The 17,033-nt window shown below is 47.1% G+C and overlaps 1 protein-coding gene across 5 annotated transcripts in view; it reads right to left on the reverse strand.

The window, feature by feature from the left end:
* Window positions 1-2,092: 2,092 nt before the first annotated feature.
* The window catches only part of LOC115165769 (calmodulin-binding transcription activator 1-like), a 49,231-nt gene continuing 34,290 nt past the window's right edge, over window positions 2,093-17,033 (reverse strand). For 3 of the 5 annotated variants that reach the window (XM_029719120.1, XM_029719124.1, XM_029719123.1), the window contains 13 exons: window positions 16,058-16,224; window positions 15,666-15,862; window positions 15,371-15,449; window positions 14,846-15,206; window positions 14,214-14,701; window positions 13,229-13,407; window positions 12,006-12,249; window positions 11,012-11,083; window positions 10,751-10,771; window positions 10,051-10,250; window positions 7,165-7,239; window positions 5,219-5,249; window positions 2,093-2,581 (listed from right to left, as the gene is read on the reverse strand). In XM_029719120.1, the coding sequence (XP_029574980.1) occupies window positions 2,549-2,581; window positions 5,219-5,249; window positions 7,165-7,239; window positions 10,051-10,250; window positions 10,751-10,771; window positions 11,012-11,083; window positions 12,006-12,249; window positions 13,229-13,407; window positions 14,214-14,701; window positions 14,846-15,206; window positions 15,371-15,449; window positions 15,666-15,862; window positions 16,058-16,224 (2,147 nt within the window). In that variant the 3' untranslated portion in view covers window positions 2,093-2,548. The remainder of the gene's footprint in view (window positions 2,582-5,218; window positions 5,250-7,164; window positions 7,240-10,050; window positions 10,251-10,750; window positions 10,772-11,011; window positions 11,084-12,005; window positions 12,250-13,228; window positions 13,408-14,213; window positions 14,702-14,845; window positions 15,207-15,370; window positions 15,450-15,665; window positions 15,863-16,057; window positions 16,225-17,033) is intronic. The other 2 variants (XM_029719122.1, XM_029719121.1) reach the window with 2 other exon arrangements.

Consider the following 17,033-nt stretch of genomic DNA (forward strand, 5'->3'; position numbering starts at 1 on the left):
CTTTATTTAACTAGGCAAGTCAGTTAAGAACAAATTCTTATTTACAATGACGGCCTAGGAACAGTGGGTTAACTGCCTTGTTCAGGGGCAGAACGACAGAATTTTACCTTGTCAGCTCGGGGATTCAATCTAGCAACCTTTCGGTTACTGGCCCAACGAACTAACCACTAGGCTACCTATTAAAGAAATGTTAAATCAACCTCAATTATAAAAATAAAAACAACAGGGCTGAGATTCACATGGACAAGGCTGCCATTTACAATCTTTATATGAACACAATCCATACAAACATGCACACTGACAACACAATCCCTCTTTCTCATACAGTAGGCTTTTGTTGCACTTAAAATGTTACTGACGAGGGATCCCTGTGTATTTGGTGATGATGGCAAAAAATCTTGGGTTGTTCTGACATGTGATAACAGAAGAGAAATGAGAGACTGAAAAGTTGCTGTAGAAATATTTCTCCCTCTGCAATGTGTATCTCTATCTGTGATCCTCTGCCAGTCGGGATGGGACCTTGTGGTCTTTAATGCTAGTGTCTATTTCATTGTATGATTATCTGTTCTGCTAAGATTAACTTCATTCTCTTGTTAAGCAACATAGCATTCACATTACTTGGCACCATTGGCAAAAGATTCTTGGTAGCCCAAAAGAAAAATGTAAACATAAACATACTTGTCTTAAGATAATTTTGCAGATTTCTCCTAACTCTAAATACGTTATCTTTTTAAAAGTTTTTAGCATTTGCAATAATGTCATGCTTTCGCAAAATGTTTTTCCCAAGAACAATCAAAATAAAATAAAATACTCTTATAGTGAAATACTTTTAATAATTTTACAGAGCATAGCCACTACTGCTTTTGTTGAGTTTTTTTGTTAACCTTTGTTCATGTTTTTCATGCACATAGCTCATTTTATCCCAGGTATTTACACTATATACAAACAATACAACCATACTTCTTAGGCATTCAAACAAAACTATACAAATATTCTGTTTTTGTCTCATACCTGTTTTTGACCCCTTTTTAATGAATAAAATAATATATTTCTAAAATACAATCCCCTTTGGGTAAATGTTTTTCCCTACCTTCAGCCTTCTTTATATACAGAAACTGCTCAATTGTCAAAAATATGGATTTGTCTAACCCCTATTTTGGGACTAGCTTAGGGACCCCTCAAAGAATCTCTAAGACGTCAAGGCAATGTATGTGATCTTCCCCTCAAAAGCCCTCACAGGCCCTGAAGTTCATTTAAAAAGAACAACAATAACCTTCATGACTGTAATCATTACAACACAAAAGAGGCAAGTTTTCTTTCTTTTTAGAATACTGAGTAAACAAATGAAATAAGGCAACAGAAAAGAAAAGATGAGGACGATGCAGGTATAATCTCAGGAACTAGAGGGTATGATTCTTGGGAGAATAGGTTGGTACATGGGCCACTCAGTTGCATTTGAACATGAAGACAAAAGCAAAACATTGAAATTCAGAGAATACAGACCTAACTTCCAGCACGCAGGTGAACACTTTCACCCATAGGCATGCATATTTGATAAAATCGACAACACAGAATTTTGAAGAGACAAGTCAGTTATAAATCGGTCATGGACATGAGCACAAAACAGATTCAAGCAAAGAGGAATAGAAAAGAGAATAAAATAATAATATAAAAAAATAATAATAAGAATTGTAATTCCATTGAATCCCCCTATACCTTGCCTTACAGTACATAACCCCTCCAAACCTAGATAACGAAATAAGCCATTGTTTTAATAAGCCCCACCCATTTCTGCTTACACCCCTCCTACATTCATATGTAACCCCACCCCTTTGGACTGACTGGCGGGGTAGAGCACAGCGTAACAGGAAGGGGAATTTTGATATATTTTGAGTTACCGTACTGAATGTATTCATCTAACTGTCGACAGGGAGTGTATGTGTGCAAATGGATCAATGTATTACCGAGATTTTTTGGTTTATTAAGTTACATTTTTTTCTTCTTCAAATGGAATAATCAGTCACTTAAAAAAATATGAAATACAATTAGAGCCAAGTCCCAAATGTGTTTCTGCTTCTGTCATGTTTCCTTATGTTCTGGCCGGCATCTGCCTCCAATCTTGGCGTCTTATCCTCTTCCTTTGATCCACAGGGACCTTTTCAGACATGTCCAGCATTCCTCTTCCTTTACCGTCTTAAACCTATATTCCGATACTCCCAAAAAGATAAAACAATCCATGAAAAAGTGCAAAAAATGCCATGAAGCAAATGTTCTGATCCCCACAGCTTCTTCCCCTTAGTTTATAATTCTACACTCTCCAACATAAACAACGTCAGAGGGAAAAGATAAACGTGAAAAATGCTGTTGTTAGAAGTAGAAGTAGAGTCAGCCACGCTGCCGTAGTAGTAATAATAATCGCAGTGTTTTCACTGAACTGTTTTTTTTTCTTCTTCTCTTGTAAAATGTCTTGGGTATAAAGGGACAAAGAAAACAGGAAGAGTCAGGAGGAGAGTGATGTCACATTGTGAGGGGGCTCTTCTGAGGGTTCTCATGTTCCTTGGCCCTTTTCAATTCGTTCACTCTGAAACACAGACAGAGAGACACAAGTCATTTAAACAGGGGTCTATGACCGCCAACACAGATCACCTCTCACAGGATGATTCTGTACTCTGTCTCAAACCATTCCCGAGAGAGAGACAGAGAGGACACCATTCCCGAGAGAGAGACAGAGAGGACACCATTCCCGAGAGAGAGACAGAGAGGACACCATTTCCGAGAGAGAGACAGAGAGGACACCATTCCCGAGAGAGAGACAGAGAGGACACCATTCCCGAGAGAGAGACAGAGAGGACACCATTCCCGAGAGAGAGACAGAGAGGACACCATTCCCGAGAGAGAGACAGAGAGGACACCATTCCCGAGAAAGACAGAGAGATGAAGATCGACAGCCCTTGTCAACGGGACCTGGTGCTGATTTGGAAAGAAAACATTGCTAAATCTTTATTTTAACTGGATCTCATCTAGTCTAAATGAGGCTGTTAAATCACTACGTCGTATGGCTCACTGAACCCATTCCTTCAGTACTTGATATTCTAATAGGTCAACTAACTTTGAAACTTGAGAATGGTTCTTAAAGCAGTTGGATTTACTTTTAAACTCTTGAGAATATAATGTAATTGAAAAAAGGTCTCTTGATAATTAAACTCTCCAAAACTAATCTCAGGAGAGGAAACAGGAGTCCCTTGACAAGTCCACCAAATATTTGTTGGGCTGAAAGAGACCCTCAAGGTAGGCAGAGATTTACTAATTGGTTTGTATTTGGAATATTGCTATGCACCAAATAAATGACTATATTACTCAAGAATTGTGTGTCAATTAATTTCATCAGTGGAATGTATTATTGTGTCTATCACTAAATGATGAACTACAAACACAACTGAAAATTGAAGGCATTCAATTTGTGAAAGAGGTGAAAATGTATTAAGACTACAATAGCCTAACCAAACTTGTATTGCATTTGTATTGGGAACTGACATTACCTTGGCATTCCACTTGTGAACCATGTCCAAACTGAGCCAGAGCCAAACACTACATTATACCCCAGCATGTACAATAGACTCAATAGATCTGACTGTAAGTCACTAGCCAATTACTGTTCCATATCATAATCAATAGACACTTGCCCTGTGGTAATTATACTACTGACCGACCACAACACTGGGCCTGGTGTATATTCTCTGACTCCCTTCGGTCTCTATGCTGCTTCTGAGAGGGCTGTTTTCCTCATAGGTAAACAGGACGAGTGGACAACGAGTGGACAATGTGTGGACAATGAGTGGACAATGTGTGGACAATGTGTGGACAATGCAGTCCATTTGACATGAGTTTATACATGTATATAACCCCAATGTCCTTTACCTGGTATCACTGAGCTTAGTGGTGAGCCCCCACAGTGCTGTATATGTAGGTGTAGTGTTTTTCACTGTGCTACTTCCTCTTCCTCTCAGTCTGAGATGTTGTTCCCCTGAGGTGTGAATCCATTACTGCTGTTCTAAATCCCTGGAGGTAGAGGGGACTTCCCATTGTTTGTGTTGTACTGCTAGTCTGACTATGACCTGCATGTGCTACCACATCACTGTAACCCAGATCATAACGAACATGCATGCTATCACATCTTTATAGTACTATATCTACCTCACCTGCTCTCGGAGCACAGTGACCCATATTCTACAGTATAACATACCCCAACCTGGTCCCAGAGCATTTCGGATTGTTCTGTATGTAAATCTGAGAGACTCCATTTAGTATGATATGTTACATTTGGTATGGTTACAGAAAACAGATGGTTACTTTAGGCAAAAACTATATGGATATGAGTGTCTGCTAAATGACTTAAATGTAAAACGATACATTCAAAAGGCCCCATTTTCTCAGAAGATTAACTACAGTGTCTGTGATTCATACAGATCATGAGGCTGATGATAACTGTCATATGGGTATTTTTGTCAATATGCCCAAAGTCTTTCTGGAAGAGTAGTCAGACACACAGTTTGCACCCATGAGGAATTTCCTGAACTAATACAATGCCTAGAGGAGCTTTGACATTTTGAGTAAACAAAACCCAAGGGGGGGTCATGCCCCCCTCTACAGTGTCATGTGGGGCGCAGCTGTTTGAGAGAGAACATCCGTCCCATAGCATGCCTGGGGGTCCATTTTAAAGAGCAAGGCCCATAGAGGTGTCACCAGTCATGCAACATAGTAAACATGATGTGAATAGGCATCTTCATAACCATGTAATAATGAAAATAAGTCAGTTCCAGAGGGGAGAAAGAGGTGCCTGTTAAGTGTTACGGTGACATAGTCATTCATAAGCAGTGGTTAGTTAGTTTAATAAGAGTAAAGTTACATTTGATCTGAGTTTGAGCTTCTCAGTCAGTCCACCTGTGGCTCCAGTAGGCAGCCATCATGCAAGCAGGCATCAAGCAACAGTGATGGACAAGATAGAGGGAGGAGGACAGCGAGAGAGAGAGGAAGGGAGAGATGGATGGAGAAAAAGCGAAAGATAGAGGAAAAAGAGGGAGAGAGAGAGAGTGGATGAAGGCAACGACTCAGCAGATAAAACTATTGTTAGAGAGAGAGAGATAGAGAGAGGCAGAGACATACAGTGTGGACAGGGAAGAGAGAGAAGCACGAACTGAGTTGCTGAGGCTGCACTCACCCGCTTGAACAGTCTATGGTCCATCAAGGGGCTTCGCATAAACAGCAAAACAATACCAGACAGCTATTAGCACAAGTAGGAACTGTGAGGAAAGGAAGGGGGGGCGAGGGGAAAAGAGTAGGGGTGTGAGGAGAGGAGGTTAGGGGGGCGAGGAGAGGAGAGTAGGGGGGTGAGGAAAAGACAGTAGGGGGCGAGGAAAAGAGAGTAGGGGGGTGAGGAAAAAAGAGTAGGGACGAGGAAAATAGAGTAGGGGGTGAGGAAAAGAGAGTAGGGGCAAGAAAAGAGAGTAGGGGCGAGGAAAAGAGAATAGGGGCGAGGAAAAGAGAGTAGGGGCAAGGAGAAGAGAGTAGGGGGGGCGAGGAGAAGAGAGTAGGGGGGCGAGGAGAAGAGAGTAGGGGGGCGAGGAGAAGAGAGTAGGGGGGCGAGGAGAAGAGAGTAGGGGGGCGAGGAGAAGAGAGTAGGGGGGCGAGGAGAAGAGAGTAGGGGGGCGAGGAGAAGAGAGTAGGGGGGCGAGGAGAAGAGAGTAGGGGGGTGAGGAGAAGAGAGTAGTGGGGCGAGGAGAAGAGAGGAGGGGGGCGAGGAGAAGAGAGGAGGGGGCAAGCAGAAGAGAGGAGGGGGGCGAGGAGAAGGGAGTAGGGGGGCGAGGAGAAGAGAGGAGGGGGGCGAGGAGAAGAGAGGAGGGGGGCGAGGAGAAGAGTGGAGGGGGGCGAGGAGAATAGAGTAGGGGGGCGAGGAGAAGAGAGTAGGGGGGCGAGGAGAAGAGGATAGGGGCGAGGAAAAGAGAGTAGGGGGGTGAGGAGAAGAGAGTAGGGGGGCAAGGAGAAGAGAGTAGGGGCGAGGAAAAGAGAGTAGGGGGGTGAGGAGAAGAGAGTAGGGGGGCAAGGAGAAGAGAGTAGGGGGGCGAGGAGAATAGAGTAGGGGGGCGAGGAGAAGAGAGTAGGGGGGCGAGGAGAAGAGAGTAGGGGGGTGAGGAGAAGAGAGTAGGGGGGCAAGGAGAAGAGAGTAGGGGGGCGAGGAGAATAGAGTAGGGGGGCGAGGAGAAGAGAGTAGGGGGGCGAGGAGAAGAGAATAGGGGCGAGGAAAAGAGAATAGGGGGGTGAGGAGAAGAGAGTAGGGGGGCAAGGAGAAGAGAGTAGGGGGGCGAGGAGAATAGAGTAGGGGGGCGAGGAGAAGAGAGTAGGGGGGCGAGGAGAAGAGAGTAGGGGGGTGAGGAGAAGAGAGTAGGGGGGCAAGGAGAAGAGAGTAGGGGGGCGAGGAGAATAGAGTAGGGGGGCGAGGAGAAGAGAGTAGGGGGGCGAGGAGAAGAGAATAGGGGCGAGGAAAAGAGAATAGTGGTGAGGAAAAGAGAGTAGGGGGCGAGGAGAGGAGCGAGGAGAAGAGAGTATGGGTGCGAGGAGAAGAGAGTAGGGGGGCGAGGAGAAGAGAGTAGGGGGGCGAGGAGAAGAGAGTAGGGGGGCGAGGAGAAGAGAGTAGGGGGCGAGGAGAAGAGAGTAGGGGGGCGAGGAGAAGAGAGTAGGGGGGCGAGGAGAAGAGAGGAGGGTTGCGAGGAGAAGAGAGTAGGGGGCGAGGAGAAGAGAGGAGGGGCGCGAGGAGAAAAGAGGAGGGGGGGAGGAGAAGAGAGTAGGGGGCGAGGAGAAGAGAGGAGGGGGGAGGAGAAGAGAATAGGGTGCGAGGAGAGGAGAGAGGATAGGATAGGAGGGGGGTCTCTGAAGTGTTGTATGTAACCCCCAAACCCTTTTTATCGTCCCAAAAATAAATAAAATAGAGACATGAAAGCAGAGAACTTGTCTTATCAGATCTGTGCATACTCATTCTTGTCATCTAACGTGTAGTAAACCATTCATATATATAGCAAATCCCTCCGCTGAGTGGTTGTGTGCTCGTGTGTGAATATAACAAACCTATTTAAAAAACCCATATGAGTTAGTGTTGTGGGCGGGGCTTACCTGTGGCGGCAGCGGCGTAGAAACCTCATGATCTTCCTGGCAGCCTGATCCTGCCTCTTAGTGAGCAGACTACTTCTACAACACACAAGACAAGAGGGAACACTGGCTTTTTAGAGGGTCCACAGTAAACAAAATACACTGTGGTTGTGTGTAGCTAGTGTAGTTCTCAAATTCAACCATGCTTTTAACATTTATTTAGGAGATTCTGTATAACATGGGTACTGTCTCTCCAGTCCATGGGTACTGTCTCTCCAGTCCATGGGTACTGTCTCTCCAGTCCATGGGTACTGTCTCTCCAGTCCATGGGTACTGTCCTCTCCAGTCCATGGGTACTGTCTCTCCAGTCCATGGGTACTGTCCTCTCCAGTCCATGGGTACTGTCTCTCCAGTCCATGGGTACTGTCTCTCCAGTCCATGGGTACTGTCCTCTCCAGTCCATGGGTACTGTCCTCTCCAGTCCATGGGTACTGTCCTCTCCAGTCCATGGGTACTGTCCTCTCCAGTCCATGGGTACTGTCCTCTCCAGTCCATGGGTACTGTCCTCTCCAGTCCATGGGTACTGTCCTCTCTCAGTCCATGGGTACTGTCCTCTCCAGTCCATGGGTACTGTCCTCTCCAGTCCATGGGTACTGTCTCTCCAGTCCATGGGGTACTGTCTCTCCAGTCCATGGGTACTGTCCTCTCCAGTCCATGGGTACTGTCCTCTCCAGTCCATGGGTACTGTCCTCTCCAGTCCCATGGGTTACTGTCCTCTCCAGTCCATGGGTACTGTCCTCTCCAGTCCATGGGTACTGTCCTCTCCAGTCCATGGGTACTGTCCTCTCCAGGCCATGGGTACTGTCCTCTCCAGTCAGGGGTACTGTCCTCTCCAGTCCATGGGTACTGTCTCTCCAGTCCATGGGTACTGTCCTCTCCAGTCCATGGGTACTGTCTCTCCAGTCCATGGGTACTGTCTCTCCAGCCATGGGTACTGTCTCTCCAGTCCATGGGTACTGTCCTCTCCAGTCCATGGGTACTGTCCTCTCCAGTCCATGGGTACTGTCCTCTCCAGTCCATGGGTACTGTCCTCTCCAGTCCATGGGTACTGTCCTCTCCAGTCCATGGGTACTGTCCTCTCCAGTCCATGGCAGTCCAGGGTACTGTCCTCTCCAGTCCATGGGTACTGTCTCTCCAGTCCATGGGTACTGTCTCTCCAGTCCATGGGTACTGTCCTCTCCAGTCCATGGGTACTGTCTCTCCAGTCCATGGGTACTGTCCTCTCCAGTCCATGGGTACTGTCCTCTCCAGTCCATGGGTACTGTCCTCTCCAGTCCATGGGTACTGTCCTCTCCAGTCCATGGGTACTGTCCTCTCCAGTCCATGGGTACTGTCTCTCCAGTCCATGGGTACTGTCTCTCCAGTCCATGGGTACTGTCCTCTCCAGTCCATGGGTACTGTCTCTCCAGTCCATGGGTACTGTCCTCTCCAGTCCATGGGTACTGTCTCTCCAGTCCATGGGTACTGTCTCTCCAGTCCATGGGTACTGTCCTCTCCAGTCCATGGGTACTGTCCTCTCCAGTCCATGGGTACTGTCTCTCCAGTCCATGGGTACTGTCTCTCCAGTCCATGGGTACTGTCCTCTCCAGTCCATGGGTACTGTCCTCTCCAGTCCATGGGTACTGTCTCTCCAGTCCATGGGTACTGTCCTCTCCAGTCCATGGGTACTGTCCTCTCCAGTCCATGGGTACTGTCCTCTCAGTCCATGGGTACTGTCCTCTCCAGTCCATGGGTACTGTCTCTCCAGTCCATGGGTACTGTCCTCTCCAGTCCATGGGTACTGTCCTCTCCAGTCCATGGGTACTGTCCTCTCCAGTCCATGGGTACTGTCCTCTCCAGTCCATGGGTACTGTCCTCTCCAGTCCATGGGTACTGTCCTCTCCAGTCCATGGGTTACTGTCCTCTCCAGTCCATGGGTACTGTCCTCTCCAGTCCATGGGTACTGTCCTCTCCAGTCCATGGGTACTGTCCTCTCCAGTCCATGGGTACTGTCCTCTCCAGTCCATGGGTACTGTCCTCTCCAGTCCATGGGTACTGTCCCCTCCAGTCCATGGGTACTGTCTCTCCAGTCCATGGGTACTGTCCTCCCCAGTCCATGGGTACTGTCCTCTCCAGTCCATGGGTACTGTCCTCTCCAGTCCATGGGTACTGTCTCTCCAGTCCATGGGTACTGTCCTCTCCAGTCCATGGGTACTGTCTCTCCAGTCCATGGGTACTGTCTCTCCAGTCCTCAAGAGCCTTAGGCTGCATTTACACAGGCAGCCCAATTCTGATTTTTTTTTTTTAAACGAATTGGTCTTTTGACTAATCAGAACAGCTTTGAAAAATATCAGGTGTGAAAAGATCTGATTGAATGGTCAAAAGACCAATTAGTGTACAAAAATATACTAATTGGGCTGCCTGTGTAAACACAGCCTTAGTGTCTTCATCAATATATACACACGTGTACAGTCCTTGTATGTTTAAAATCTAAATCAGTTATGCATGAGCACAGGAGGACACCATGACCCTGGGGACTGCAAATGGGACTGCAGTTGATCATCCCTTACAAATGGATTTCCCCAAGTGAAGTCTGCAAGGTTAAATGGAGAAAGGCATAACTATCCTGTAATGAGGCTCAGCCTCCTGTATGTGTCAGTGTGTGTGTGTGTGTGTGTGTGTGTGTGTGTGTGTGTGTGTGTGTGTGTGTGTGTGTGTGTGTGTATCAGTGCATTTAGCTACTTGTGCTGCTGTGTGTCAGTGTGAGTGGTAGCTACTTTGTGTGTGAGTGTGTGTGTGTGTGTGTGTGCGTGTTTAGCTTCCTGGGTGTGTGTTGCGTGTACGCATCAGTGTGTCACTGTGTATGCATACCTGAGTTTGTGTTGCACCAGGGCAGCGGCGGCTCCTTGCTGGTGTAGCCTGAGCCTGCCATACTCCTTGTAGCTGCGGTAGTATTGCTGGATCAGCACGGCCGCCCGTCTGCTCTGCTGGAACTTCTTCTGCTCGTGGTAGCTGCGGAACTTACTCTGGATAAGAATGGCGGCCTGCGTCATCTTCTTATAAAGTGCATACTGCCACCGAGAGGACCAGAGAGAGGAGGATATACAGAGTCAGGAACAGGGGGTTGGGAAGACCCAAACGATGGCCTCAAATGCACACATCTATTGTCTGATTCATACCATATGGCCAAACCAAGCCAAACTAGGCTGACCTGGTTAGGCATTCACTCTAGTTGCTGGAATCGTGCTGGAAAGGAAAGTAGACTAGTCAACATAATAGGGTTTAGGTCGGCCCTAGAGTGTGAATCAGGCAATATTACTGGACTTAGGAAAGGTGCTGATGTAGGTTGAGTATCAATATAACCAAGTCAAGTGTGATGATCAAGTGAAGCTAGGTAGCATTGTTGCATCCTCTGAGACAGTGAAAAAAAAACAAGCAAAGTTTGACATGTGTTCTACCCTCTGGTGGCTTTGAGTCTCTAGTGACTCTTATCAAGGAGTGTCATTTTAAACCCTAAATCTTTTTTACAAAAATAACAATTTAAAAATGAAAGACAGTGAAAAGATGTTACCTTCAAGGCTATCCATGTTAGCTTGTAAACAAAGCAAAGGTGAGATTGTGAATCACGAACAGGCTCAGCCAAGGATCAGCCTGAGCCTAGAAAAATGGACTAAACTGAATAAAGTGAAACACTTGTCTAAAAGTCCCTAATTAATGTATTACAATCGACAGATTGGATCTAACCAGTATCTGTAAGGTCATGGAATATGGACAAACATGCAACTATTGAATCTCCATGTGTGTTGTAAGGGGCTGACTGTGCCCAGCTTACCTGTTTGTATTTCTTGTAACAACGCTGAATGACTGCCGCAGCTACTTCCTGTTGCTCTCTGAATGGGCGTCCCTGTGAGAGAGTAGAGTATTGGTCAGAGTATTGGAAGTGGTGTAGTAGTCTATTATAGAGGGCCACTGCTCCCTGAGGTCTCTTCCTGGGCCCAGGGCCCTGGTTGTCTGGAGGACAGAGGGAGGACCTGGGGTTGAGGAGGCTGGGGGAGAGACTCCATCCTGGGCTGGGAGAGGAGAGAGGTAGGTGGTGGTGCCAGCCCAGTGTTGCTCTCCTCCCCAGTCTCAGCTGGCAGAGGGGTAGAACAGATGACTGTGAACGACAGCGAACAGTTTGAGACGTGGAAAGTCATTAAAGCTAGCTATGGGGAGTAGGTAGCAAGGTGAGGAAGTGGGGCAGGTGGGGGCGAAGTGAGGCTGGGCGGGGTGTGTGGAGCTGGTTGAGGACAGGCAGCAGCGGGCACCACACACATTATTTAAAGAGTAAGAGAGAGAGGGAAAGAGAAAGAGAGGGAGAGAGGGACAGAGAGAGAGAGAGCTTATAGGGAGCAGGGAAGAGGGAGCAGTGCAGTCGTTCCTTAAAGCAAGGCCATGCTCTGCTCGAAGCAAACTTTGCCCATGCTGAAACCACAGGGACCACATAGTTTGAGTGTGTCTTAGTGAGACAGATACAGAGAAAGAAAGATGGGATAACATATGACTGTTAATTAACATATTAACATAATCCATTGATGATTACTGGGTGAGCATAGATAGTGTCTTGTGCACTCAGAACACTTGGACACAGACCAGGATGTAGTTTTGCTCATATAGCAACCTTTCCAGATTCAAGGGACCCATTCATACCTTCACATTTCACCTGGTAACATTAAGGTCAACACCACATCAAAATAGAGTGCCAGTGGAAGTCCTAATAACGTTGCTGTACATTTTTTTGTACAGCAGGTTTGTTACTGTGTGTGGTACCTCATCCCGGCCTGTACCTTGTACTTGCGGAAGGCAGTTTGGACGAGACGGGCGGCCTCGTACAGCTCCCTCTGCTCGGGGTCGGACAGGGTGAGCTGGGCCAGGTCTCTCTCCACCTTGTTGTTAGAGGCCTGGATGAACTCGCTCCAGTCGGCCGGGGAGGGCAGGGTAGGCCTCTCCATGGGCCCCTCCCTCAGGGGAGACCCCCCTGGGCTGAGGCTGGGATTGGAGGATGGAGTCAGAGGCTCACTGTACAGAGATCTGGAAGGGGAGAGAGTCAGAGAGGAGCAGGGGATGGTGACAGTTTAAAAAGTAGTCAGCTAAGCGTTGTTATCTGAAGATATATACTGAACAAAAATATAAAACGCAACATGCAGCAATTTCTAAGATTTTACTGAGAATAAATGAATTAGGCTCTAATCTATGGATTTCACATGACTGGGCAGAGGTGCAGCCACCCACTGGGGAGCCAGGTCCTGCCAATCAGAATAAGTTTTCCCCCAAAAAGGGCTTTATTACAGACAGAAATAGTCCTCAGCATTTGGAGGTCTTGAGGTGGCGTGGTTACACGTGGTCTGCGGTTGTGAGGCCAGTTTGACGTATTGCCAAATTCTCTAAAACGACGTTGGAGGCAGTTTACGGCAGAGAAATGAACATTCAATTATTTGGCAACAGCTCTGTTGAACATTCCTGCAGTCAGCATGCCAATTGCACTTTCCCTCAAAACTTGAGACATCTGTGGCATTGTGTTGTGTGACAAAACTGCACATTTTAAAGTGGCCTTTTATTTTCCCCAGCACAAGGTGCACCTGTGTAATGATCATGCTGTTTAATCAGATTCTTGATATGCCACACCTGCCAGGTGGAAGGATTATCTTGCCAAATGAGATATGCTCACTAACAGGGATGTAAACAAATTTGTGCTCAAAATTTGACAGAAATAAGCATTTTGTGCATATGGAACATTTCTGGGATTTTTTATTTCAGATCATGAAACATGGGACCAACACTTTACATGTTGCATTTATATTTCTGTTCAGTGTAGTTCCAATACACTACTGCTACGTCAAGCACAGAAAATATTTTGTAAAACATTTAGGGTCAGATTCCCAGATCAGAATTAAGCCTACAAATTCTCCATTGCACATGCTTTTTAGACAAGGTATAGGCTTCATTTGCGTACAGGAAACCAGACCTAGATCACATTCAGTCCAGAGTGCGTCTCTGTTGTGTTGCTCACCGTAGCTGTATGATGCTGGGAAGCTGCTCCACGTCTCCAAGGTAACTGGCCAACCAGCTCATGGTGTTGCTGACCCCAGTACTGTCCAGGGGCACCCCATCCAGGGCCACAAAGTTCTCCCTCTTGATTCTCTCTGGGGTCGCCTCAATGATGTGCTCTGCCAGAGTCATCATGTTGTCCTGCAGGGGGAGAATCACCCAGGATTGAGTATACTGTAGATCACACACTTAGCACATTGTCATGTCATTGCCTATTTTCTTGTAAACTCTGCTTTTTGGTTATTGTGCAACATGTTGTTGTATTCTTATTTTCATTGTCTGAGATGTTTCCACATTATGAGTGTTGAGTGTGCAAGTTTAGAATTAATTCTATGGAACAATGACATTAAACATGAGCCATGTCAAGACAATGACGTTGGGGATGATTATGATCATAACGATCACAATAATTGTTATTGTTATTGCTGTGCTGTCCTCCCCCTCATCTCCCAGGCTCAGCCTCAGTAGCAGTGTGACTGTGATGGATGGCAGAAGGCTCCCTTGGCTGTGAGAGCCGATCAATGGATGGAGTTTATTATGTGGTGATGGAGGTCCACGCACTGCCAGTCGAGGCCTTGGGTCTGTGTGTGTTTGTGTGTGTGTGTGTGTTGACTTCACACGTCAGGGCATCCAGTGGCATGGCCCAACAGAGCTGCAGGTGGTCAATTTCAATCTTCTTGTCATGTTTATTAACTGGCAGTCCAGATTGATAGACTTGATGTTGATACTATGACATGCTACAGATATGGTGGTCTGGTAAACTGGTGTGAATGTAAGTGCAATGAGCAGGCTGATGAACAGGGTTGGCAGTGGAGTGAGTGGTAAACAGTAGAGTAACTGTCTTCACTAAAGACATGGTAAAAAGTACAGTAACTATCTCTAGTAAACTTATAATAAAGAGTAGACTTGAATAAAGAGACAGTGGAGAGTAGGGTGAGTTCACTGACCTGCAGGTTGTCCATCTGCGTCATACAGTCCTGGTTCTCCAGGTCTTCTCTGTAGGAAAACAGCTCAGTGTCCACCATCTCTCTCTCAGCCATCACCAGCATGTTCCCCAGCTGTTCCCTCTGTCTCAGCCTGCTAGCCAGCTTCTCCTTCCCTAGGCTGCTGCCCCCAGAGTCCCCTGAACCCTTTCTGCCTGAGCCCCTGCTGGAGAAACCCTCCCTAGAGCTCCACTTGGCTCCTCCGGCACCTCCAGAGCTTCCCCCACCGGAGAGACTTTTGTCTGGGCTGAGGCCCTCAGGGGACAGGCTCTTGGGGCTGAAGGACAGCTTGTGGAGCTGCTGTTGCTCCAGGCTCAGCGGGACAGACATGGCCTTGTCGGGCCTGGCCTGGAATAGCTCCGGGTTGGGCTTGTGTTTCTTGGCCAAGGGAAGGTCTCGCTGGCACTCACTGCTGTAGTAGTTGGAGGGCTCGGATCTCGGCCTTCTCAAGTCTGCAGAAGGGTTACAAGATACTATTTTAGAGGCATTTAAACAAACTGTATTAACAAAACTTTGCTGTCTAAAGGTATTTTCCATGGCCCCTTTCCCCCACTGATACCAGTGTGGGGCCTCCCTCTCCGTCAGTCTGCATTGACCTGGGTTGAGGTTGGTGGAGGTGGTGGTGGTGGAGGTGCTGGTGGTGGTGGCGGCGCCGCCTTTCTTTCCAGCGGGCGCAATCACGCCGTCGCTGGCCCATGTGACCATCCAGCTGTCTGAGGTGGGAGCGTCGTGGGGGGTGGGGGAGAAGGACATGCGTGTGTTGGGGGGCAGAGGTGCAGAGGGCTGCTGTTCCTCTCTCTGCAGCTGCTCCAGACACTCGGCCAGCTTGGTGTGGCCGCGGGAGCGGGCGATGGACAGGGGCAGGCGTCCCAGCGAGTCAGGGATGGCCAGGGCCCGTCGGTCCCACTTATAAAGGACCACTGCCGCTTCCAGGTGACCCAGGGCACACGCCCACATCTACAGAGAACACAGCAGGGGCACAGGTCAGAGGGATGGCTCTAGTAACTTTACTTTCTTGGAAAAGTTAAACTTCCAAGTGAATTCTTTATGAAAAACTTTATGGAAGGCTTTATGGAAGACCCCTGCAGTGGTTTCATGAGATAAAGCTCTCTATATCTTACCAGAGGGGTGCAGGAGAAGTGGTCCACATTGAGAGGGTCCACCTCCAGCTCCAGGTCAATGCTGTCTGCATGCTTGGTGCTTATGGGTGATAGAGAAGAACACTGTTAGACTCTTAGACTAAACTCTGGATAAAATAGACAGATTTGTGCTTTATTGACAACTTTTTAATACATTATTTTCTGGTCCTAAACTAGTTCCATAATAGATATTCCTAGGTCCTAGGGTCTCTCTGTACGGTATATTAACATTACTTTTAGAACCAGTCAATAAGAGACCTCTAAAGTTCTCACTCACCGCCACTTGATGAGTGTCTGGATGAGGGTGGCGTAGCCCTGCCCAGCGGCCAGGTGAAGCAGGGTCATGCCCCTGAAGGTCTTGGAGTGGATCAGGTGTTTGGACTTGGCCCAGCAGGCCCGGTTCATCATCTTCTCACACACCACCACCACACGGCTCTCAAAGCTGCTGCCTGCCTGACCCTGCCCTGACACACACTGACAACACACACAAACACAACAAGGGTTACTTTCAACTACAACACCAAAAATGTTCAACACTTTACAACACCTGACTTCTCAAACAGAAACATACAGTATGTTTTTCCCATGTAATCCTCTGTAAGCCAAATATCTACCAAATACAGTACATAAAATTAAATAGCACATTTTCTATAGTATGATGTACTTTACCTGTGTCTGGCTGTTGTTACCACCACTACTTCCTCCTCCTCCACCTCCTGCTCCTCCTCCTGCCCCTGCACCTCCTCCACTGCTCTGCTGATGATGGGAGGCCATCTCTGCCATCCGTCTCTCCATCTGCTCCAGGCGCTCCAGGATGGACATTCTGAACTGGTTATCTGCAACATAGACAAATAACACACACGTCAGCATCCATAGACCTACAGTATAATATATGGTCAACAGTGACACCCATTAAGTACTGTACTGCCGCATGGTACCTATAAAGGCATCTGTAGAAATCGGAAGATCTTTGCAACACAGACACATACACACACACACACGTCAGTGACTAGGGTCAGCACATATCAGTGATCCTGGTTGGTCCCACTAGTGTCTTATGGTACTTATGAAGGCATATAGACGGTATCTGAAACACAGGCACATACACTGAGTGTACAAACACACACGTCTGCAAACCAGTGTCCACTATAGTGTCATATTGAATACACACTGTACATGTAGGCATTTATACAGAATCAAGCCTATCAGTAAGCACATTACATACAGTATGAGATTGAGTACTGTCCAACCACACACCATGTCAAACCACACAACATGTCTAACCACACACCATGTCAAACCACACAACATGTCTAACCACACATTATGTCTAACCACACACCATGTCAAACCACACAACATGTCTAACCACACAGCATGTCTAACCACACACCATGTCAAACCACACAACATGTCTAACCACACAACATGTCCATCCACACAACAAGTCTAACCACACATGTTCAACCACACACAACATGTCTAACCACACACCATGTCTAACCACACAACATGTCTAAGCACACATGTTCAACCACACACCATGTCTAACCACACACCATGTCCAACTACACAACATGTCCAACTACACAACATGTCCAATAACACAACATGTCTAATCAGACACCGTGTTCAACAAGACACC

The sequence above is a fragment of the Salmo trutta genome, chromosome 28 (genome assembly GCF_901001165.1).
Source record: "Salmo trutta chromosome 28, fSalTru1.1, whole genome shotgun sequence".
NCBI lineage: Eukaryota > Metazoa > Chordata > Actinopteri > Salmoniformes > Salmonidae > Salmo > Salmo trutta.